The following is a 23,209-nucleotide window of genomic DNA, read 5'->3' as shown; positions in this document are numbered from 1 at the left end:
TCCTAATCTTAATCTCATGTAAACTGAGTCCTTCCAAGTAGACTTTACTCTGCCGTAAGTGAAGGTGGAATTTGTGTTTATTATTGCATAATTCTTAAGTGTGTTAATATTGCCCACCATTACCATTCTCTTAACTTTTCTTCACCCTCTTGGATCATCTTGAATCTTGTCTTTATTTGTTTCAAAGTTTTCTGACATGCAACATCGACAAGAGTTTTTTTTCTGAGGCTCTCTTGGCTATGTCATCAACTACCTCATTCAACAGTATTCCCACATGTGAAGGGATCCACATGAATCTTTCTTTATACCCATTTTGTTCTAATGTCTTAACATTCTCTCTACACTCTATCACAATGTTCTGGTAAACTGGGCGTATGCCATTTAAAGACTCTAACGCTCCTCTACTGTCAATAAAGAAGCAAGCATTTTTACCACATTTGACTACTTCCTGTAATCCTGCTAATACACCTTGGAGTTCAGCCTGCGTTGAAGAGACAGTGTCAGTTAAGCGGCGTCCAATAACAGTATCTACAGTGCCGATGTCAGTGTACTCCCTGATCAAGACTCCACATCCTGCCTTCCCATCCCTAGCTACTGACCCATCACAATACACATGTACAGTGTTTTCTGTAGGTAACTTTCTAATTATACAATCATATGTTGCCCTCAGCTCTCCTATCTCATACATACTTTTTTCTTTTGCAAGGGAATAGTTACTACATCTACGTTACAATCCTCCCATAGTGGTGTGAACTGTCTCTTGGGCACAGCAATACACTCTGTAATAACATCATACTTTATAACATTAGAACATAAGGTACTCATATATGCTCTCTTATTTATCATACATTGTTCATTACTTCCATGCTTTTGAACTGAGAGCATTAATTTATAAGCTCCCTCGCCTCTCTTTAATCTAATGGCCGAGGCTACACTGCCTCTGAAAATTTATCTCTGAAATTCTATCCCCAATACTCTTCAGATTCGACTCCATCCTCATTATCTCAATCACAGCATTTCTTGGGCATCCTAAGATTATTCTCATGGCTTCATTTTGTACCTTCTCCAACTTGCCCATCCTACCTTTACCAAAACAAGATATGACAGGTGCAGCATAATCAATAAGAGATCTTACAGTACTCAAGTATATCATTCGTAGCACAGGGACTCCCACACCCTTTCCACAGCATGCCAAGGCCTTCAGAGGTTGTAATCTCAAGTCTGTTCATCTCAGCTTCCAAACGTCCAACCACTTGGACTGGACGGAAGAGCGACGGTCTCGCGTTATCAAATCAAAATCAAAATCAAATCAAATGTTTATTCAGGTAAAGTACATACATACAAGGTGAGATACAAACATTGATGGATTTATAGATAGAGCTAGTACATACAATGCCTAAAGCCACTATTACGCAAAGCGTTTCGGGCATGCAGGTCGGCGTTCAATCCCCGACCATCCAAGTGGTTGGCCAGCATCCCCCCCCCCACGTCCCATCCCCAAATCCTTATCCTGACCCCTTCCCAGTGCTATATAGTCGTAATGGATTGGCGCATTTCCCTGATATTTCCCTTCCCTTCAGCTTCCAAACTCTCCTTGAGGTTACCTTGAGGTGCTTCCCAGGCTCAGCGTCCCCGCGGCCCGGTCGTCGACCAGGCCTCCTGGTTGCTGGACTGATCAACCAGGCTGTTGGACGCGGCTGCTCGCAGCCTGACGTATGAGTCACAGCCTGGTTGATCAGGTATCCTTTGGAGGTGTTTATCCAGTTCTCTCTTGAACACTATGAGGGGTTAGCCAGTTATGTCCCTTATGTGTAGTGGAAGCGTGTTGAACAGTCTCGGGCCTCTGATGTTGATAGTTCTCTCTTGAACACTGTGAGGGGTCGGCCAGTTATGCCCCTTATGTGTAGTGGAAGCGTGTTGAACAGTCTCGGGCCTCTGATGTTGATAGTTCTCTCTCAGAGTACCTGTTGCACCTCTGCTCTTCAACGGGGGTATTCTGCACATCCTGCCATGCCTCCTGGTCTCATGTGGTGTTATTTCTGTGTGCAGGTTTGGGACCAGCCCCTCTACTATTTTCCACGTGTAAATTATTATGTATCTCTCCCGCCTGCGCTCCAGAGAATACAGATTTAGGCTCTTTAGTCGGTCCCAATAGTTTAGATGTTTTACTGAGTGGATTCTGGCAGTAAAGGATCTCTGCACGCTCTCCAGGTCAGCAATTTCTCCAGCTTTGAAAGGGGCTGTCATTGTGCAGCAGTACTCCACTCTAGAGAGCACAAGCGTTTTGAAAAGTATCATCATCGGTATAGCATCTCTAGTGTGAAAGGTTCTTCTTATTCAACCTGTCATTTTCAACCTCGGAAAGACGAGGAATATATCACATAATATATATACATGGACGGTAGTGTAGTCCCAGGCTCTAAATTTACACAGTAAATAACAACATTGAACGATACGGAAGGAAATGCAGGGCCAGGGAGAAGTAGAGGTGCCATAGACACCATCAGAGAACACTGAATGAACATCAGAGGTCCGCGGTTGTTCAACAGCAAACAGAAGTAATATTGCCGGAGTGAAAATTACCATGTTCAAGGCAAAATTAGACATGCCCAGGCAAGAAGGTGTGAACCAAGCAGGTTGTAGCGGACTTGTGGGCCGGCAAGATGCTCTAACCTGTTGGACCAAGTTAACACAAGTCCAGCCTGGCCTCGGGCTGGGCTTGGGGGAGTAGAAGAACTCCCAGAATCAATTCCAGGTACACTCCAAGTAGCCCCATTTTATCATCAGGAATTATTCATCAGAGTATAAACATCAGAGGTCCGCGGCTGTTCAACGTCCTCCCACCGACTATAAGAAATATTGTCGGAACAACCGTGGACATCTTCAAGAGGAAACTGGACGGTTTTCTAAGAGAAGTTCCGGATCAGCCGGGCTGTGGTGGGTACGTGGCCCTGCGGGCCGCTCCAAGCAACAGCCTGGTGGACCAAACTCTCACAAGTCGAGCCTGGCCTCGGGCCGGGCTTGGGGAGTAGAACAACTCCCAGAACCCCATCAACCAGGTATCAACCAGGTACCAGGTACTAAGTCGCACGAAATTAACACGTACCTTAAGAGTATAATTTTAGGACAGGGTGTGAAAATTTGACTGTTTTTGGAATGGCCTAAACAAATATTTGGTGTTAAGGGGCCGAGTTAACTTTACGGAACAACACATTAAAAATATTTATTTAGGATAAAAACCCACACTTCTGTATTTGTGAAATTTATGTAAAGAATTTACACCAAGTCTTTCGCACTCTCTTGAGTGCTTCGTCAAGGTCTGAGTGTGTGATTAGAACCTCAAAGTCTATTGAGGCTGTTATTCTTGAGGTTATCTTGAGATGATTTCGGGGCTATAGTGTCCCCGCGGCCCGGTCCTCGACCAGGCCTCCACCCCCAGGAAGCAGCCCGCGACAGCTGACTAACTCTCAGTTACCTATTTACTGCTAGGTAACAGGGGCATCAGGGTGAAAAAAACTCTGCCCATTGTTTCTCTTCGGCGCCCGGGATCGAACCCGGGACCACAGGATTACGCGTCCAGTGTTCTATCCGCTCAGCCGCCGGCTCCCTGTTATCAGTTGTTTGTTAGATTTAGCAACTCGGGCCTAATATTTGCACGTAGCGCGGGCTGTGGTGACCCCGTATAGGAGGCTGTCCTGACCCCGTATAGGATGCTGTCCTGACCCCGTATAGGATGCTGTCCTGACCCCGTATAGGATGCTGTCCTGACCCCGTATAGGATGCTGTCCTGACCCCGTATAGGATGCTGTCCTGACCCCGTATAGGATGCTGTCCTGATTCTGTTGAAGGAAAATGATCGAGTAAATTAGAATTAGATCTCAGTAAATGGATGAGTGAAAGGAGTCCCATTAGCCGCGTTCCTTGGGGTAAGGGGAGGGGGTTACGAGGGCTGGCAGCCATTGTTTGAACACATCCATTAATAACAACTCCAGTTCCCAGACTTATCAGGATTACAGAAAGGACACGTGACCGTAATCCCGTAGGGGACATTACGGCAGGTACAGTGCCAGCCAGGAATAGTGGTGACCTGGTCCGGAGGTCAAGAAGGGTAAAAGGATTAGACCCGGAATAACAGCCTTACCACTTGTGGGCTATTCATGCCCGTGCAACCTCTTGGGTGGCTTAACCTTCATCAATCAATCGATAGCAGCCTCATTAGACGTTGAGATGTAAGTCTGGTCCTCACCACACACTCAGACCTTGACAAAGCACTCAGGTAAGTGCGAAAGACTTGATGTAAATTCTTTACACAAATACACAAGTGTGAGTTTTTAATCCTATGTTATAATGTCTGTCAGAAGACATGAAATGAATTTATAAGAAATAACCATTTCTTATAAAAATATAAACAGTAATAAAAAGTATTTTAAATAAGTTTTTTTCAGTCCTTTCAGATTTACAAATTTTACTGCCGAGTCATTTCTAATGAATCATTACTCTGGTGTTTCGATTTTATTTTACCCAAAAAAGTATATCTTTTTAACCAATAATAAAGAAAATGTCATTGTAAAGCCTTGTGTATTGTGTAAACATTTTCTCAACATGAGGTGAAAACTAACAAACTGCAGTGGAAAATAAAATTGTCAGAAGTTAGTGTTTTTTAGATTGAAATTTTTCCTGCCAAATCTTCAACAATATAATTTTGAAATGTATTTAACTTTGCAAATACTTTCCAATGACTTGCATTTAGTTCATCTAATTGTTTTATGTTTCACATCAAAACAAACAAAATTACAAAAGATATAAAAGTTGGAAGGTCACCACTATTGCAAGATTTTCTTGCAACTAAAAAAATTCAACAGAATACTTAGAATGGACAGATTTCTACAGGAAACATACAAATGCTGTACAGGAACTTTCCTGTAAAGCAAATGATGTAATAATTTAGGCTACGAAGCGGTCAAATATATATATTTTTTAATTTCGAAAAAGTGACTCGATGCAGGAGGCTTTAATGATCTCAAGTACAGGATGTGTGTGTGTGTGTGTGTGTGTGTGTGTGTGTGTGTGTGTGTGTGTGTGTGTGTGTCTGTGTGTGTGTGTGTGTGTGTGTGTGTGTACTCACCTAGTTCTCACCTAATTGTGTTTGCGGGGGTTGAGCTCTGGCTCTTTGGTCCCGCCTCTCAACCGTCAATCAACAGGTGTACAGATTCCTGAGCCTATCGGGCTCTATCATATCTACACTTGAAACTGTGTATGGAGTCAGCCTCCACCACATCACTTCCACACACACTTGTGTGTGTGTGTGTGTGTGTGTGTGTGTGTGTGTGTGTGTGTGTGTGTGTGTGTGTCCACAAGGGAGCAGGTTTGTGATGTTTGACCTCTGTAAAGTGTCCCCTCACGCCTTCCAAGGCCGCTCCTCCTGACCTGAAAGACGCCATTGTATGTGCGCGCGCCCGCCAGACGTACACGTGTTCTCACGCACCCCCTACACACACACACACACACACACACACACACACACACACACACACACACACACACGCATGCAGGGCTCTGTACACGGTCTTATCTTGTTTGATATATGTAAATGATCTCCCGAGGACATAAGATTCATTTCTCTCAATGTTTGCTGACGACACCAAAATTATGAGAAGGATTAAGACAGAGGAGGACAGCTTGAGGCTTCAAGAAGACCTGGACAAGCTGAAGGAATGGTCGAACAAATGGTTGTTTGAGTTTAACCCAAGCAAATGTAATGTAATGAAGATGGGCGTCATCTGGGAGATGAAATTCTTCAAGAGTCAGAGAGAGAAAAAGACTTGGGGGGTTGACATCACGCCAGACCTGTCCCCTGCAGCCCATATCAAGAGGATAACATCAGCGGCATATGCCAAGCTGGCCAACATAAGAACGGCATTCAGAAACTTGTGTAAAGAATCATTCAGAACTTTGTATACCACATATGTCAGGCCAATCCTGGAGTATGTGGCTCCAGCATGGAGTCCATATCTAGTCAAGGATAAGACCAAACTGGAAAAGGTTCAAAGGTTTGCCACCAGACTAGTACCCGAGCTTAGAGGTATGAGCTACGAGGAGAGACTACGGGAATTAAACCTCACTTCGCTGGAAGACAGAAGAGTTAGGAGGGACATGATCACCACATTCAAGATTCTCAAGGGAATTGATAGGGTAGATAGAGACAGGCTATTTAACACAAGGGGCACACTCACAAGGGGACACAGGTGGAAACTGAGTGCCCAAATGCGCCACAGAGATATTAGAAAGAACTTTTTTAGTGTCAGAGTGGTTGACAAATGGAATGCATTAGGAAGCGATGTGGTGGAGGCTGACTCCATACACAGTTTCAAGTGTAGATATGATAGAGCCCAATAGGCTCAGGAACCTGTACACCTGTTGATTGACAGTTGAGAGGCGGGACCAAAGAGCCAGAGCTCAACCCCCGCAAGCACAACTAGGTGAGTACACACACACACACACACACACGCACACACACACACACACACACACACACACACACGCACACACACACACACACACACACACAGGACGTCGGGTTCAACCATTAAGATAAAACAAAGACGTTTCAATAAGACACAGACCACAACACAAAATATATCTGAACGAGACTCAATAATCAGCGACGATTATTGTGATGATTTTAATACAAACAGAAATAAAATAGTTTACTTTTTGTATAAGAAATGTGTCCCGCCAAGTGTCATGGGGGGGGGGTGGGGGGGTTACAACTTGGTCAGCCGAGAGTGTTGTTGTATGGTAAGTGTTCTGCCACAGAGAGTGTTGTTGTATGGTAAGTGTTCTGCCACAGACAGTTTGGTGGAGATTTGATCAAAGGAAACATAGTGTGTTTTGTGAGTGTGTTTGGCGTCGCGGTGCTCATCTGTATGTGTCGGACCAACCGTGGACATCTTCAAGAGAAAACTGGACTGTTTTCTAAGAGAAGTGCCGGACCAACCGGGCTGTGGTGGGTATGTGGGCCTGCGGACCGCTCCAAGCAACAGCCTGGTGGACCAAACTCTCACAAGTCAAGCCTGGCCTCGGGCCGGGCTTGGGGAGTAGAAGAGCTCCCAGAACCCCATCAAGCAGATATCAAGCAGGGTATATTGGCTTGTTCCGTGTGTGTAATTACCAAAGTGTAGTTACAGGATTAGAGCTACGCTTGTGGTGTCCCGTCTTCCCAACACTCTTTGTCATATAACGCTTTGAAACTACTGATGGTCTTGGCCTGTGTGTGTGTGTGCTTAGTTGTGCTTGCAGGGGTTGAACTTTGGCTCTTTGGTCTCTGTCTCTGACCAATTTACTTTGGTCTGTGTGTGAGTGTGTCTGCGTTTGTGTGTGTGAGTGTGTGTATGTATGTGTGTTTTGATGCGGGCATGTGTGTGGGGGGGCCTCCTTCCTCAGCTGTACTGCCGCACACATGTTCCGGGCATGCATATATATATATGAGACCTCTGTGCTCAGCTGTACAAGGCACACATGTTACGGGAGGCAGGTGTGTGTGTGGAGGGAGGCGTCCTTACTCACGTGATCTGCCACACTTGGTAAACATTGTATCATGTACGACCCGGGAGATATCAGGAGTACTGACTCAACAGTGTGTACGGGGGCGGGCTGAGCTCTTGTACAGCAGCCCTTCGCCTCCCGCCCACCAGCCTTGTGGTACCTGTCTCCTCACAACTGAACTATTCCCACGGCAGAAATTCTTTGTCGGCTCTAACCCTGAACTTGTGAAGGAAGGTGGCATTCCAGTCCACTTGTTGATGACCTCCCGTACAGGGTACAAGTACTTCCTTACATTCCTTCCACTGCTTTCCTAGCTTCTACCTGTGTCTTCTTGTGAGGGAGCCGGTCGGCCGAGCGGACAGCACGCTGGACTTGTCATCCTGTGGTCCTGGGTTCGATCCCAGGCGCCGGCGAGAAACAATGGGCAGAGTTTCTTTCACCCTATGCCCCTGTCTTCCTGGGGGTGGAGGCCTGGTCGAGCACCCGGCCGCAGGGACACTAAAAGGCCCCGAAATTAGCTCAAGATAACTTCTTGTCCTGCTTTTCTCTCTGAAGAGGCTGTCCTTGTCCCCGCCTTATCTATTCCTCTCAATATTTTATATGTCGTGATCACGTCTTCTCCATTTCTTCTATACATTTGGGTTGTGAGATTTAGTGCCATTAGCGTGCCCTCATAGCTTAACCCTCTTAGCTCTAGCACCAATCTTGTTGCTAACCTCTGTACTGTCTTCAGTTTTGGTTTTATGCTTCTCAAGGTGCGGATTCCTTGCCGGTGCTGCGTGTTTCAGTATTGGTCTGACATATGTTGTGTGTGTACTCACCTAGTTGTACTCACCTAGTTGTGCTTGCGGGGGTTGCACTCTGGCCTTTTGGACCCGCCTCTCAACTGTCAATCTACTGGTGTACAGATTCCTGAGCCTACTGGGCTCTATCATATCTACACTTGAAACTGTGTATGGAGTCAGCCTCCACCACATCACTGTGTGATGTGTACCTTAGATCACACACACACACACACACACACACACACACACACACACACACACACACACACACACACACACACACACACACACACACACACACATCACTGTGTGTATTCACGTAGTTGTGTGTGTGTACTCACATGCAGTACACACACACGCATGCAGGATCGAGCTCTAGCTCTTGGACTCCGCTTAGGTCCAAGAGTGTGTGTGTGTATTATATGTATAGTTTGGTTGTGTGGTATTGTAGACGGTGTATAGTGTAATACCAATCTATAGTGACCAACAGAGTCACTCACACACCAAGTGCCTCATACCAGGAAATCCTGATCACCAAGTAACGCAGTATTTGACCAGGCCTATCTTGAGATCTTCTTAAGCTTATCTCAAGATAGGCCTGGAGAGTGTAGCAGCCTGCCTGACTCCCAGTGCTCATGTATGGGGGGGGGGGGGAAATGGTCGACTGTAACTGGTGTGATCGAGAACTATCGGGGGAGAGAGATAATCTTTTGACAATCGCGGCGTTGATCTGTGGTGCAGCCGTAGTACGACAGACTGGCGTCGGGCGGGGGTATAAGACCTTGTTACCAGGGGCGTAGCTCTGCCCGGCCCGCGTCACCGCCTCCTGCGGCTGCCAGAGGCTTCATCCACTCCATTCATTTATGCTTTTCATTTCTGTATTTTTCGTTGAAAGTCGGTTTAATATTATTTCATGTGTACATATTAGAGATGCGCGTTGATTAATAAAACATTCGGGGTTTTGTATGACGGGAAGTTAGGAATTAGGGTCGGGTCATTGACTATCCTGGCCTCCGCCATCCCCCGGGCAGGATAGTGTATATATTCAGCGGGTCGGGCTGATACCGAGCAGTTAGCCCGGGAGCCTAAGCGGTGCTGGTGTACTTGGCTGGTCTCTCAGTCATCACTGGCCGTTCACCCGCTCCTGCCACCACCACCACCACCACCACGTGGGCGAGAACACTCACCCAAGGCACTATAGGCTCTCGAAACTTCAGTTGCAGTTCAAGATTATAAGCAACTCCTCCTCACCACAGCCATCAACATGGGCAAGTACACACGTCAACAATGGCTCACCCTCATCGTCTTTGCCATCGCCGACTTCTGCAGCGCCGTCTGCGTCTCTCTACAGGCGCCTTTCTACCCGATGATGGCGGAGTCGAAGGGCGCGACGCCCACTCAGTATGGCTTCGTCTTCGGCATCTTCGAGCTGACAGTCTTCATCGTCAGTCCCATCTACGGTAATTACCTCAACAGGATCGGGCCCAAGTTCATGTTCAACGCCGGCATCTTCACCACGGCTTCAACGTGCATTATGTTCGGATTTCTAGATCGAATCAACAACACGACTGCCTTCATTGGGCTGTCGTTCGCCATCAGAATCGTGGAGGCCATGGGGAATTCTGGCTTCCTAACAGCGTCGTTCAGCATCATCGCTAAGGAGTTCCCGGACAACGTGGGTGCCACCTTCGCCTCCCTGGAGACCTGCTTCGGCCTGGGCATGATCGTGGGGCCAACTCTGGGTGGCGCGCTCTTCGAACTCGGGGGCTACACCTTGCCCTTCGTCACCCTCGGCATTATGCTGCTCGGGGCTGCTTCTCTGACCTACTGCATCCTGCCGTCCTACAGTTCCGAGTTCAAGGGTGATGCGCCCTCGGAAGGCAACATGCTGTCGTTGGTGAAGATCCCTGCCATCGGCCTCGCTGCCTACGCCATCATTGCTTCTTCCGTCAGTATTGGCTTCCTGCAGGCGACACTAGAGCCTCACCTCCGCCCTCTGGAGCTCTCGCCATTCCAGATGGGTCTGATGTTCGTGCTCAACGGCGCCACCTACGGCCTCTTCGCGCCCCTGTGGGGATGGCTGTGTGACAAGTGCATCAACCCCAGGATCGTGGTCATCTTCGGGGCGTTTGTGGTGACCACTTCCTTCATTCTGATAGGACCGGCGCCCTTCCTGCCCATCCCCACCACGCTGCCAATCTGCATCATCGCGCTCGTCCTCCATGGCACCGGGTTTGGCGCCGAACTCGTCGCCACCTTCACCAGTGCCCACCGAGATGCTGTCGCCAACGGCTTCCCCGACGACATTCAGACCTATGGCCTCGTCTCGGGGCTGTGGACCTCCACCTTCGCCCTCGGGGCCTTCATCGGGCCATCAGCAGCTGGGGCATTGTTCGACTGGATTGGCTTCTCTTGGGCGACGGTATTCGTGGTGGCGCTGCACCTGATCGTCGCGCTGTCGTTCGGCATCCACATGTGCTGCACCAAGAAGAAGGTGAGCAGCGGCCTTTACACCAAGATCCACGAGAGCTTGGCCCAGAACGACCCGGAGAAGGCGTCGCTCCTCGGGGGTAAGAAGAACTCCATCATCTCCATCACAGACTCGTCTTACTTCAGTGGGGTCTCAGACTCATCAGAAGAATACTACGTATATTGACCTTAGACCTTCTTGGAAGTGAGTAATGTGCTAGTCTACGCGAGCGTCAGGTATCCGGCGGAGGCGTCTGGAAGGTAGACTTAAGGTTTACCCGACGGACGACCTCTCCATTCCCACCGGGGCGAAGATTCTCTCTCTCTCTCTCTCTGCAGCAGCCGACAACTTGAGAGAAATGACGTCAGATGACATCAACGCCCACCCTAAGCTGACCAGCGCGTCCATACCCCACCCAGCAGGGGTCCCAGCAGTCCCAGGAGTCCTAGGGGGTCCCAGGAGGTCCCAGGTGTTCGCCTTACCTTACGAGTAGTCCAGGAGAAGCAGGCGACGGAGAGTTGGTTCCTGGGGTCGTTCAGCATTAATGTTCCTTAGGCGTAACGTAATGTTGGTTTACCCAAGTCACCCATGCAGGTCTCTTAATAGTATTGTTAATTAGTCCTAATGGTGCTCATTCTAACTGCTCAATTTTGTACTTTAAGTTTATGGCCTCAGGGCTGCCATGACAACGGAGGTTGTTGATGTGACAAGTCAAACTGTGTGAGAATGTTGTATGTAACTTATGAAAATAAAACTGCAGTTTATAGAATACTTTATTTTATTATGCCCCTATCTCTCTACATGTTTGATTTTGGCATAAATGTGTGTGTGTGTGTGTGTGTGTGTGTGTGTGTGTGTGTGTGTGTGTGTGTGTGTGTGTGTGTGTGTGCGCGTGCGCGTGTGCACACTCAATGAAATATCTAATATCTTTACAAATAAATAAAGATTTGTAAACAAAAATATAAGAAATGCATTTAATAACTAAATCTAAAATAAAGATTATAAATTAAAGAAAAAAAATACTGATGACATCTGATCATAAAAGAACTAACATTATGGGCGACAATGTCCAGTTAATGGTGGGAATACCACCCTAAATTCAACTTGAAGCTTTGAAGTGGTATAAAGCTCTTATAAAGCTCTTATAAAGCTCTTATAGAGCTTTTACTCTATAGAACTCTCAAAGAGTTCTTCATGAACTCTCTACTTATGTTAGTGTTCAACACCAATACATCCTTTGGCTAAATAATACGACATATTAACACACAACACGAACTGTGTTGAACAAAAGTGTGAACATCGCACACACACTGGCCTCAGGCATGGCTAAGGGTGGGGGAGGGGGTGAGTATGATAACTAATTCAATCGAGAGAGAGAGAAAGGGGTGAGGAGGGACCAAAGAGCCGAAGCTCAACCCTCCAGCAAGCACAAGATAATTAGGTGGGAAATGCAATCGCCTCTGTAAGTCTTCCGACTCCAGTCATCTCCATTGATCTGCTTCAAGTACTGTAGCAGACTGGTACTGTACCAGACAAGTACTGTAGCAGACCAGTACTGTAGCAGACCAGTACTGTTACAAGTACTGTAGCAACAATTTGCTACACACGAACGCACGCGGGTTCAACGTGACCAACGGCCGAGGACGCTCGGACGGGACATCATACTGACAAGTATGATGTTCTGTGATGATCAAGTATGATCATACAGTTCTGTTATCCTGTACGCTAAAAAGAACAGCAAGCTACTGGAGACGTTGGCTGGCTACCTGCAGATACACGCGGCGTAGGCCAGAGCTGAGGTGCGTGTCCACGCGTAGCATGAATTGTTATGTATAAAAGTATGTCGGAAGTTTGGGCGATAGATCAAATAATGAGTGTTAGAGAGTGGTAGACATAACGGAGAGAGCGTAGAAGTTAAAGAGAAGTGAAGATGGAATGAGGACTTAGAGAAAAGAGAGAGAAGTGGATGGAAGAAAACGGAGATAAAAGAGAAGAGGACGGAGAGAGACAGATATAGAAGGAAGCAGAGGGAATGACTAAGAGAGACATAAGAAAGAGGAGGCATAGAGAGAGATAGAAAGAAGACAGAGAGAGTTAACTTTATTCATTATTTACGGGCAATGATTTATTAAACATTACACAGGCCCATAATGGCATCAGGAGCTGAACTCCCCAAAATGCCTTTAAGAAAGCAAGATGCAGTCTTGATATGCCAGTTGCACACCTTAATGCCCATCGACAATGGGTCTGCGAGCGACCGCGAGAGTCTCTTCAAGTTGAGCAGCTTAATAACGTGGGTGGTGATCTGGTTTTATAACTTAGAGTTGATAACTTAGTAGAGTTGACATGCACCTCCCTATCTTGTGGGGTGGGAGGGGGGTACCTGGTTACCTGGTTGATGGGGTTCTGGGAGTTCGTCTACTCCCCAAGCCCGGCCCGAGGCCAGGCTCGACTTGTGAGAGTTTGGTCCACCAGGCTGTTGCTTGGAGCGGCCCGCAGGCCCACATACCCACCACAGCCCGGTTGGGCACTCCTTGGAGGAATAAATCTAGTTTCCTCTTGAAAATGTCCACGGTTGTTCCGGCAATATTTCTTATGCTTGCTGGGAGGACGTTGAACAACCGCGGACCTCTGATGTTTATACAGTGTTCTCTGATTGTGCCTATGGCACCTCTGCTCTTCATTGGTTCTATTCTACATTTTCTTCCATGTCGTTCACTCCAGTACGTTGTTATTTTACTGTGTAGATTTGGTACTTGGCCCTCCAGTATCTTCCAGGTGTATATTATTTGATATCTCTCTCGTCTTCTTTCTAGTGAGTACATTTGGAGGGCTTTGAGACGATCCCAATAATTTAGGTGCTTTATTGCGTCTATGTGTGCCGTATATGTTCTCTGTATTCCCTCTATTTCAGCAATCTCTCCTGCTTTGAAGGGGGAAGTGAGTACTGAGCAGTACTCAAGACGGGACAACACAAGTGCCTTGAAGAGTACAACCATTGTGATGGGATCCCTGGATTTGAAAGTTCTCGTAATCCATCCTATCATTTTTCTGGCTGTCGCAATATTTGCTTGGTTATGCTCCTTAAACGTTAGGTCGTCAGACATTATTATTCCCAAATCCTTTACATGCTGTTTTCCTACTATGGGTACATTTGATTGTGTTTTGTACTCTGTATTATGTTTAAGGTCCTCATTTTTACCGTACCTGAGTACCTGGAATTTATCACTGTTAAACATCATGTTATTTTCTGATGCCCAGTCGAAAACTTTATTAATATCAGCTTGAAGTTTTTCAATGTCCTCAGCCGAGGTAATTTTCATACTGATTTTTGTGTCATCTGCAAAGGATGATACGAAGCTGTGACTTGTATTTTTGTCTATATCTGATATGAGAATAAGGAAAAGCAGTGGTGCAAGGACTGTACCCTGAGGTACAGAGCTTTTCACTGCACTTGGACTAGATTTTATATGGTTGACAGTTACTCGCTGAGTCCTGTTTGACAGAAAACTGAGTATCCAGCGTCCTACTTTACCGGTTATTCCCATTGACTTCATTTTGTGTGCTATCACGCCATGGTCACATTTATCGAAGGCCTTTGCGAAGTCCGTGTATATCACATCAGCATTCTGTTTCTCTTCTAATGCCTCAGTGACTTTGTCGTAGTGCTCAAGTAGCTGTGAGAGGCACGATCTTCCCGCTCGAAATCCATGTTGGCCTGGGTTATGAAGGTCATTGGTCTCCATGAAATTGGTGACCTGACTCCTAATCACTCTCTCAAATACTTTTATGATGTGCGATGTTAGTGCAACTGGTCTATAATTTTTTGCCAATGCTTTGCTCCCTCCCTTGTGTAGAGGGGCTATGTCTGCTACTTTAAGTGCATCTGGTATCTCCCCCGTGTCCAAGCTCTTCCTCCACACTATACTGAGTGCCTGTGCTACCGGCACTTTGCATTTCTTTATAAATATTGAATTCCATGAGTCTGGACCTGGGGCCGAGTGCATGGGCATGTTTTCAATTTCTTTTTCAAAATTTAGTGCGCTCGTGTTTATATCAGTTATATTTACCGGGGTTTGAATATCCCGCATAAAGAAAATGTCTGGATCTTCCACCTTCATGTTGTTTATTGGAGTGCTAAACATGTCCTCATACTGCTTTTTTAGGAGTTCACTAATTTCTTTGTCATCCTCCGTGTATGAACCTTCACTTGTACGAATAGGTCCAATACTGGCAGTGGTTTTTGCTTTTGATTTCGCATATGAGAAAAAATATTTTGGATTTTTCTTTATTTCCTGAATTGCTTTCTGTTCTAACTGCCTTTCTTCAGTTTCATATGAGTGTTTCAATTTCCGCTCGATTTCTTCAATCTCCCTATTTAAATTATTCCTTCTTTGACGGGAAATTCGTGTCTGCATAAGCAGTTCCGTTATTTTTTTCCTGCGTTTATAGTGTCGTCTGCGTTCTCTTTCTACGTTAGATCTCTTTCAGTGTCATCACAGTATCATCATACCTACAGCATCATCATACCTACAGTGTCATCATACCCTCAGTGGCATTATACCCACAGTGTCATCATACCCACAGTGGCATTATACCCACAGTGTCATCATACCCACAGTGTCATCATACCCACAGTGTCATCATACCCACAGTGTCATCATACCCACAGTATCATCATACCCACAGTATCATCATACCCACAGTGTCATCACAATATCATCATACCTACAGTGCCATCACAGTATCATCATACCAACAGACTCATCACAGTATCATCATACCCACAGTCATCACAGTATCATCATACCCACAGTGTCATCACAGTCTCATCATACCCACAGTATCATCATACCCACAGTGTCATCATACCCACAGTGTCATCACAATATCATCATACCCACAGTGCCATCACAGTATCATCATACCCACAGAGTCATCACAGTATCACCATACCCACAGTGTCATCATACCCACAGTATCATCATACCCACAGAGTCATCACAGTATCATCATACCCACAGAGTCATCACAGTATCATCATACCCACAGTGTCATCATACCCACAGTATCATCATACCCACAGAGTCATCACAGTATCATCATACCCACAGTGTCATCATACCTACAGTATCATCATACCCACAGTCATCACAGTATCATCATACCACAGTGTCATCACAGTCTCATCATACCCACAGTATCATCATACCCACAGTGTCATCATACCCACAGTGTCATCATACCCACAGTGTCATCATACCCACAGTATCATCATACCCACAGTGTCATCACAATATCATCATACCCACAATGCCATCACAGTATCATCATACCCACAGTCATCACAGTTTCATCATACCCACAGTGTCATCACAGTCTCATCATACCCACAGTATCATCATACCAACAGTATCATCATACCCACAGTGTCATCATACCCACAGTATCATCATAGCCACAGTGTCATCATACCCACAGTATCATCATACCCACAGTGTCATCATACCCACAGTATCATCATAGCCACAGAATCATCATACACACAGTGTCATCATACCCACAGTATCATCATAGCCACAGTGTCATCATACCCACAGTATCATCATACCCACAGTATCATCATAGCCACAGTATCATCATAGCCACAGTGTCATCATACCCACAGTATCATCATACACAGTGTCATCATACCCACAGTATCATCATACCCACAGTGTCATCATACCCACAGTATCATCATACCCACAGTATCATCATAGCCACAGTGTCATCATACCCACAGTATCATCATACCCACAGTCATCACAGTATCATCACAGTCTCATCATACCCACAGTATCATCATACCCACAGTGTCATCATACCCACAGTGTCATCATACCCACAGTAACATCATACCCACAATGTCATCACAATATCATCATACCCACAGTGCCATCACAGTATCATCATACTCACAGAGTCATCACAGTATCATCATACCCACAGTGTCATCATACCCACAGTATCATCATACCCACAGTGTCATCATACCCACAGTATCATCATACCCACAGAGTCATCACAGTATCATCATACCCACAGTGTCATCACAGTCTCATCATACCCACAGTATCATCATACCCACAGTGTCATCATACCCACAGTATCATCATAGCCACAGTGTCATCATACCCACAGTATCATCATAGCCACAGTGTCATCATACCCACAGTATCATCATACCCACAGTGTCATCATACCCACAGTATCATCATAGCCACAGTGTCATCATACCCACAGAATCATCATACACACAGTGTCATCATACCCACAGTATCATCATAGCCACAGTGTCATCATACCCACAGTATCATCATACCCACAGTATCATCATACCCACAGTATCATCATAGCCACAGTATCATCATAGCCACAGTGTCATCATACCCACAGTATCATCATACACACTGTGTCATCATACCCACAGTATCATCATACCCACAATGTCATCATACCCACAGTATCATCATACCTACAGTATCATCATAGCCACAGTGTCATCATACCCACAGTATCATCATACCCACAGTATCATCATAGCCACAGTGTCATCATACCCACAGTATCATCATACACAGTGTCGTCATACCCACAGTATCATCATACCCACATTATCATCATAGCCACAGTGTCATCATACCCACAGTATCATCATACACACAGTGTCATCATACCCACAGTATCATCATACCCACAGTGTCATCATACCCACAGTATCATCATACCCACAGTGTCATCACAATACTTCAACCAGTGATGAGCAGAGGTGCCATAGGCACAATCAGAGAACACTGTATAAACATCAGAGGTCCACGGTTGTTCAACGTCCTCCCAGCGAGCATAAGAAATATTGCCGGAACAACCGTGGACATCTTCAAGAGAAAAGTAGATTTATTCCTCCAAGGAGTGCCGGACCAACCGGGCTGTGGTGGGTATGTGGGCCTGCGGGCCGCTCCAAGCAACAGCCTGGTGGACCAAACTCTCACAAGTCAAGCCTGGCCTCGGGCCGGGCTTGGGGAGTAGAAGAACTCCCAGAACCCCAACAAGCGGGTATCAACCAGGTGTCATCACAGTATCATCATACCCACAGTGTATGGTGTATGTAAATAGGTACTCCCAGGTACCTATTTACTGCTAGGTAAACAGGTGCATCAGGGTGAAAGAAACTGTCCAATTGTTTCCGCCTCCGCCGGGGATCGATCCCGGAACCCTAGGACTACGAATCCCGAACGCTGTCCACTCAGCCGTCAGGCCCCTCTAACATAGATACCTTGAGGTTACCTTGAGGTGATTTCGAGGTTCAGCGACTCCACGGCCCGGTCGTCGACCAGTCCTCCTGGTTGCTGGACTGATCAACCAGGCTGTTGGACGCGGCTGCTCGCAGCCTGACGTTTGAGTCACAGCCTGGTTGATCAGGTATCCTTTGGAGGTGTTTATCCAGTTCTCTCTTGAACACTGTGAGGGGTCGGCCAGTTATGCCCCTTATGTGCAGTGGAAGCGTGTTGAACAGTCTCGGGCCTCTGATGTTGATAATTCTCTCTTGAACACTGTGAGGGGTCGGCCAGTTATGCCCCTTATGTGTAGTGGAAGCGTGTTGAACAGTCTCGGGCCTCTGATGTTGATAGTTCTCTCTTGAACACTGTGAGGGGTCGGCCAGTTATGTCCCTTATGTGTAGTGGAAGCGTGTTGAACAGTCTCGGGCCTCTGATGTTGATAGTTCTCTCTTGAACACTGTGAGGGGTCGGCCAGTTATGCCCCTTATGTGTAGTGGAAGCGTGTTGAACAGTCTCGGGCCTCTGATGTTGATAGTTCTCTCTTGAACACTGTGAGGGGTCGGCCAGTTATGCCCCTTATGTGTAGTGGAAGCGTGTTGAACAGTCTCGGGCCTCTGATGTTGATAGTTCTCTCTTGAACACTGTGAGGGGTCGGCCAGTTATGCCCCTTATGTGTAGTGGAAGCGTGTTGAACAGTCTCGGGCCTCTGATGTTGATAGTTCTCTCTCAGAGTACCTGTTGCACCTCTGCTCTTCAACGGGGGTATTCTGCACATCCTGCCATGCCTTCTGGTCTCATGTGAGTAGATTTGTAGTAGATGGTAGTAGATTTTGAAATATTTACTCACTTCTTGAGCTTTTGTTATAGAGTTGTCTGTAAATTCACGTATCTTTTCACACTCCATCACGTAGTGACGGAGTGTGTGCTGATAAAGCTGTTGACACACTTTACTGATAGTCACTGAGGGAAGGGGGTATGGCAACGTATTGGACACAATATAGAAGAGTGTGTGAAGACACAGGACCACAGGAGGGCCATTAACCTGAATGATGGGGTTCTGGGAGTTCTTCTACTCCCCAACCAACATGTGAGAGCTTGGTCCAACAGGCTGTTGCTTGGAGCGGCCCACATACCCACCACAGCCCGGTTGGTCCGGCAAGTTTTTTAGTAAACAGTCTAATTTTCTCTTGAAGATGTCCACGGTTGTTCCGGCAATATTTCTTATGCTTGCTGGGAGGACGTTGAACAACCTCGGACCTCTGATGTTTATACAGTGTTCTCTGTGTCTATGGCACCTCTGCTCTTCACTGGTTCTATTCTGCATTTTCTTCCATATCGTTCACTCCAGTACGTTGTTATTTTACTGTGTAGATTTGGGACCTGACCCTCCAGTATCTTCCAGGTGTATATTATTTGGTATCTCTCTCGTCTCCTTTCTAGTGAGTACATTTGGAGAGCTTTGAGACGATCCCAATAATTTAGGTGCTTTATCGCGTCTATGCGTGCCGTATATGTTCTCTGTATTCCCTCTATTTCAGCAATCTCTCCTGCTCTGAAGGGGGAAGTGAGTACTGAGCAGTACTCAAGACGGGACAACACAAGTGACTTGAAGAGTACAACCATTGTGATGGGATCCCTGGATTTGAAAGTTCTCGCAATCCATCCTATCTGTTTTTTAATTGTACTCAGGACCGTTAGTGGTCCTAAGTACATGACAATTACAGAGTGCGAGTCCTCGCGGAGGGCGCTAGCTCCTGGGCCAGGCTTGCCTCACTACATACGCAGGGAGGGGCCCTCTGTAGGGGGCCCCTCCCTGCCCTCTGAAGGGTCATGACCTGAGTGACGGGTTACTCAGCTCCCTGCCTGCGCCTGCACGCCACAACAGGGGTAACTGCCCCCCATGGCGAGTCTCTACGTCGCCAGTCTTGCCTCCACTCCTTCCCTCACTATCCTCACCCTCCTCCTGTTGATCCTCACCCTCCTCCTGTTGATCCTCACAATCCTCCTGCTGATCCTCACCATCCTCCTGTTGATCCTCACCATCCTCCTGTTGATCCTCACCATCCTCCTGTTGATCCTCACCCTCCTCCTGCTGATCCTCACCATCCTCCTGCTGATCCTCACCATCCTCCTACTGATCCTCACCATCCTCCTGCTGATCCTCACCATCCTCCTGCTGATCCTCACAATCCTCCTGCTGATCCTCACCATCCTCCTGTTGATCCTCACCATCCTCCTGTTGATCCTCACCATCCTCCTGCTGATCCTCACCATCCTCCTGTTGATCCTCACCATCCTTCTGTTGATCCTCACCATCCTCCTGCTGATCCTCACAATCCTCCTGCTGATCCTCACCATCCTCCTGTTGATCCTCACCATCCTCCTGTTGATCCTCACCATCCTCCTGCTGATCCTCACAATCCTCCTGCTGATCCTCACCATCCTCCTGCTGATCCTCACCATCCTCCTGCTGATCCTCACCCTCCTGTTGATCCTCACCATCCTCCTGCTGATCCTCACCATCCTCCTGCTGATCCTCACCATCCTCCTGCTGATCCTCACCCTCCTCCTGTTGATCCTCACCATCCTCCTGCTGATCCTCACCCTCCTGCTGATCCTCACCCTCCTGCTGATCCTCACCCTCCTCCTGCTGATCCTCTCCCTCCTGCTGATCCTCACCCTCCTGCTGCTGATCCTCACCATCCTCCTGCTGATCCTCACCCTCCTGCTGCTGATCCTCACCATCCTCCTGCTGATCCTCACCCTCCTGCTGCTGATCCTCACCCTCCTCCTGCTGATCCTCACCATCCTCCTGCTGATCCTCTCCCTCCTGCTGATCCTCACCCTCCTGCTGCTGATCCTCACCATCCTCCTGCTGATCCTCACCATCCTCCTGCTGATCTTCACCCTCCTGCTGCTGATCCTCACCATCCCCCTGCTGATCCTCACCCTCCTCCTGCTGATCCTCACCATCCTCCTGTTCATCCTCACCATCCTCCTGTTGATCCTCACCATCCTCCTGCTGATCCTCACAATCCTCCTGCTGATCCTCACCATCCTCCTGTTGATCCTCACCATCCTCCTGTTGATCCTCACCATCCTCCTGCTGATCCTCACAATCCTCCTGCTGATCCTCACCATCCTCCTGCTGATCCTCACCATCCTCCTGCTGATCCTCACCCTCCTGCTGATCCTCACCATCCTCCTGCTGATCCTCACTATCCTCCTGCTGATCCTCACCATCCTCCTGCTGATCCTCACCATCCTCCTGCTGATCTTCACCCTGCTGATCCTCACCATCCTCCTGCTGATCTTCACCCTGCTGATCCTCACCATCCTCCTGCTGATCTTCACCCTGCTGATCCTCACCATCCTCCTGCTGATCTTCACCCTGCTGATCCTCACCATCCTCCTGATCCTCACCATCCTCCTCCTGATCCTCACCATCCTCCTGCTGATCCTCACCATCCTCCTGCTGATCCTCACCATCCTCCTGCTGATCCTCACCATCCTCCTGCTGATCCTCACCATCCTCCTGCTGATCCTCACCATCCTCCTGCTGATCCTCACCATCCTCCTGCTGATCTTCAACCTGCTGATCCTCACCATCCTCCTGCTGATCCTCACCCTCCTCCTGCTGATCCTCACCCTCATCCTGCTGATCCTCACCCTCCTGCTGATCCTCACCCTCCTCCTGCTGATCCTCACCCTCCTGCTGATCCTCACCCTCCTGCTGATCTTCACCCTCCTCCTGCTGATCCTCACCCTCCTCCTGCTGATCCTCACCCTCCTGTTGATCCTCACCCTCCTCCTGCTGATCCTCACCCTCCTGCTGCTGATCCTCACCCTCCTCCTGCTGATCCTCACCCTCCTGCTGATCCTCACCCTCCTGCTGATCCTCACCCTCCTCCTGTTGATCCTCACCATCCTCCTGCTGATCCTCACCATCCTCCTGTTGATCCTCACCCTCCTCCTGCTGATCCTCACCCTCCTGTTGATCCTCACCCTCATCCTGCTGATCCTCACCCTCCTCCTGCTGATCCTCACCCTCCTGCTGATCCTCGCCCTCCTGCTGATCCTCACCCTCCTGCTGATCCTCACCCTCCTGCTGATCCTCACCCTCCTGCTGATCTTCACCCTCCTCCTGCTGATCCTCACCCTCCTCCTGCTGATCCTCACCCTCCTCCTGTTGATCCTCACCCTGCTGATCCTCACCATCCTCCTGTTGATCCTCACCCTACTCCTGCTAATCCTCACCCTCCTCCTGCTGATCCTCACCCTCCTCCTGCTGATCCTCACCCTCCTGCTGATCCTCACCCTCCTCCTGCTGATCCTCTCCCTCCTGCTGATCCTCACCCTCCTGCTGATCCTCACCCTCCTCCTGCTGATCCTCACCCTCCTGCTGATCCTCACCCTCCTCCTGCTGATCCTCACCATCTTCCTGCTGATCCTCACCCTCCTGCTGATCTTCACCCTGCTGATTCTCACCATTCTCCTGCTGATCTTCACCCTGCTGATCCTCAGCTCTGGGAGCGTCAGTAGTAGCAAGAGAGGCGGGAGACCGGTTTGTTGGCGCCAGGGTGCTCACCCTCCCTTTCTCCTGCCTTCGTCTGCCCTGGAGACCCTGCCCACCTCCCCTGCTGTGGCCCACCTCCCCTGGTGTGGCCCACCTCCCCTGGTGTGGCCCACCTCCCCTGGTGTGGCCCACCTCCCCTGGTGTGGCCCACCTCCCCTGGTGTGGCCCACCTCCCCTGCTGTGTCCCACCTCCCCTGGTGTGGCCCACCTCCCCTGGTGTGGCCCACCTCCCCTGGTGTGGCCCACCTCCCCTGGTGTGGCCCACCTCCCCTGCTGTGTCCCACCTCCCCTGGTGTGGCCCACCTCCCCTGGTGTGGCCCACCTCCCCTGGTGTGGCCCACCTCCCCTGGTGTGGCCCACCTCCCCTGCTGTGTCCCACCTCCCCTGGTGTGGCCCACCTCCCCTGGTGTGGCCCACCTCCCCTGGTGTGGCCCACCTCCCCTGGTGTGGCCCACCTCCCCTGGTGTGGCCCACCTCCCCTGGTGTGGCCCACCTCCCCTGGTGTGGCCCACCT

General features: G+C 48.3%; 2 protein-coding genes across 2 annotated transcripts; one reads left to right on the top strand and one right to left on the bottom strand.

The window, feature by feature from the left end:
• Window positions 1-9,382: 9,382 nt before the first annotated feature.
• Window positions 9,383-11,569, top strand: LOC123752429 (MFS-type transporter SLC18B1). Its single transcript, XM_045734482.2, has one exon. The coding sequence runs from the start codon at window positions 9,595-9,597 to the stop codon at window positions 10,984-10,986; it is 1,392 nt and encodes a 463-aa protein (XP_045590438.1). The 5' UTR covers window positions 9,383-9,594; the 3' UTR covers window positions 10,987-11,569.
• A 1,359-nt stretch (window positions 11,570-12,928) lies between these two features.
• Window positions 12,929-22,130, bottom strand: LOC138355353 (glutamic acid-rich protein-like). The gene is made up of 5 exons (XM_069310235.1): window positions 22,125-22,130; window positions 21,627-21,972; window positions 20,703-21,503; window positions 18,967-19,079; window positions 12,929-13,105 (listed from the first exon to the last, which is right to left on the bottom strand). The coding sequence occupies exons 1-5, from the start codon at window positions 22,128-22,130 to the stop codon at window positions 12,929-12,931; spliced, it is 1,443 nt and encodes a 480-aa protein (XP_069166336.1).
• Window positions 22,131-23,209: the final 1,079 nt, after the last annotated feature.

This window comes from Procambarus clarkii, chromosome 67 (assembly GCF_040958095.1).
Source record: "Procambarus clarkii isolate CNS0578487 chromosome 67, FALCON_Pclarkii_2.0, whole genome shotgun sequence".
Classification (NCBI taxonomy): Eukaryota; Metazoa; Arthropoda; class Malacostraca; order Decapoda; family Cambaridae; genus Procambarus; species Procambarus clarkii.
Note: the sequence above shows the minus strand (reverse complement) of the source record. Positions and strands in the feature narration are given on the sequence as shown.

Coding starts and splice junctions, on each gene's coding strand:
- LOC123752429 (XM_045734482.2), top strand. CDS start 9,595: ATGGGCAAGTACACACGTCAACAATGGCTCACCCTCATCGTCTTTGCC.
- LOC138355353 (XM_069310235.1), bottom strand. Junction 21,504..21,626: donor TGAGGATCAGCAGGAGGATG/GTGAGGATCAGC, acceptor AGCAGGGTGAAG/ATCAGCAGGAGGATGGTGAG. Junction 19,080..20,702: donor TGAGGATCAGCAGGAGGATG/GTGAGGATCAAC, acceptor CCCTTCCCTCAG/TGACTATCAGTAAAGTGTGT.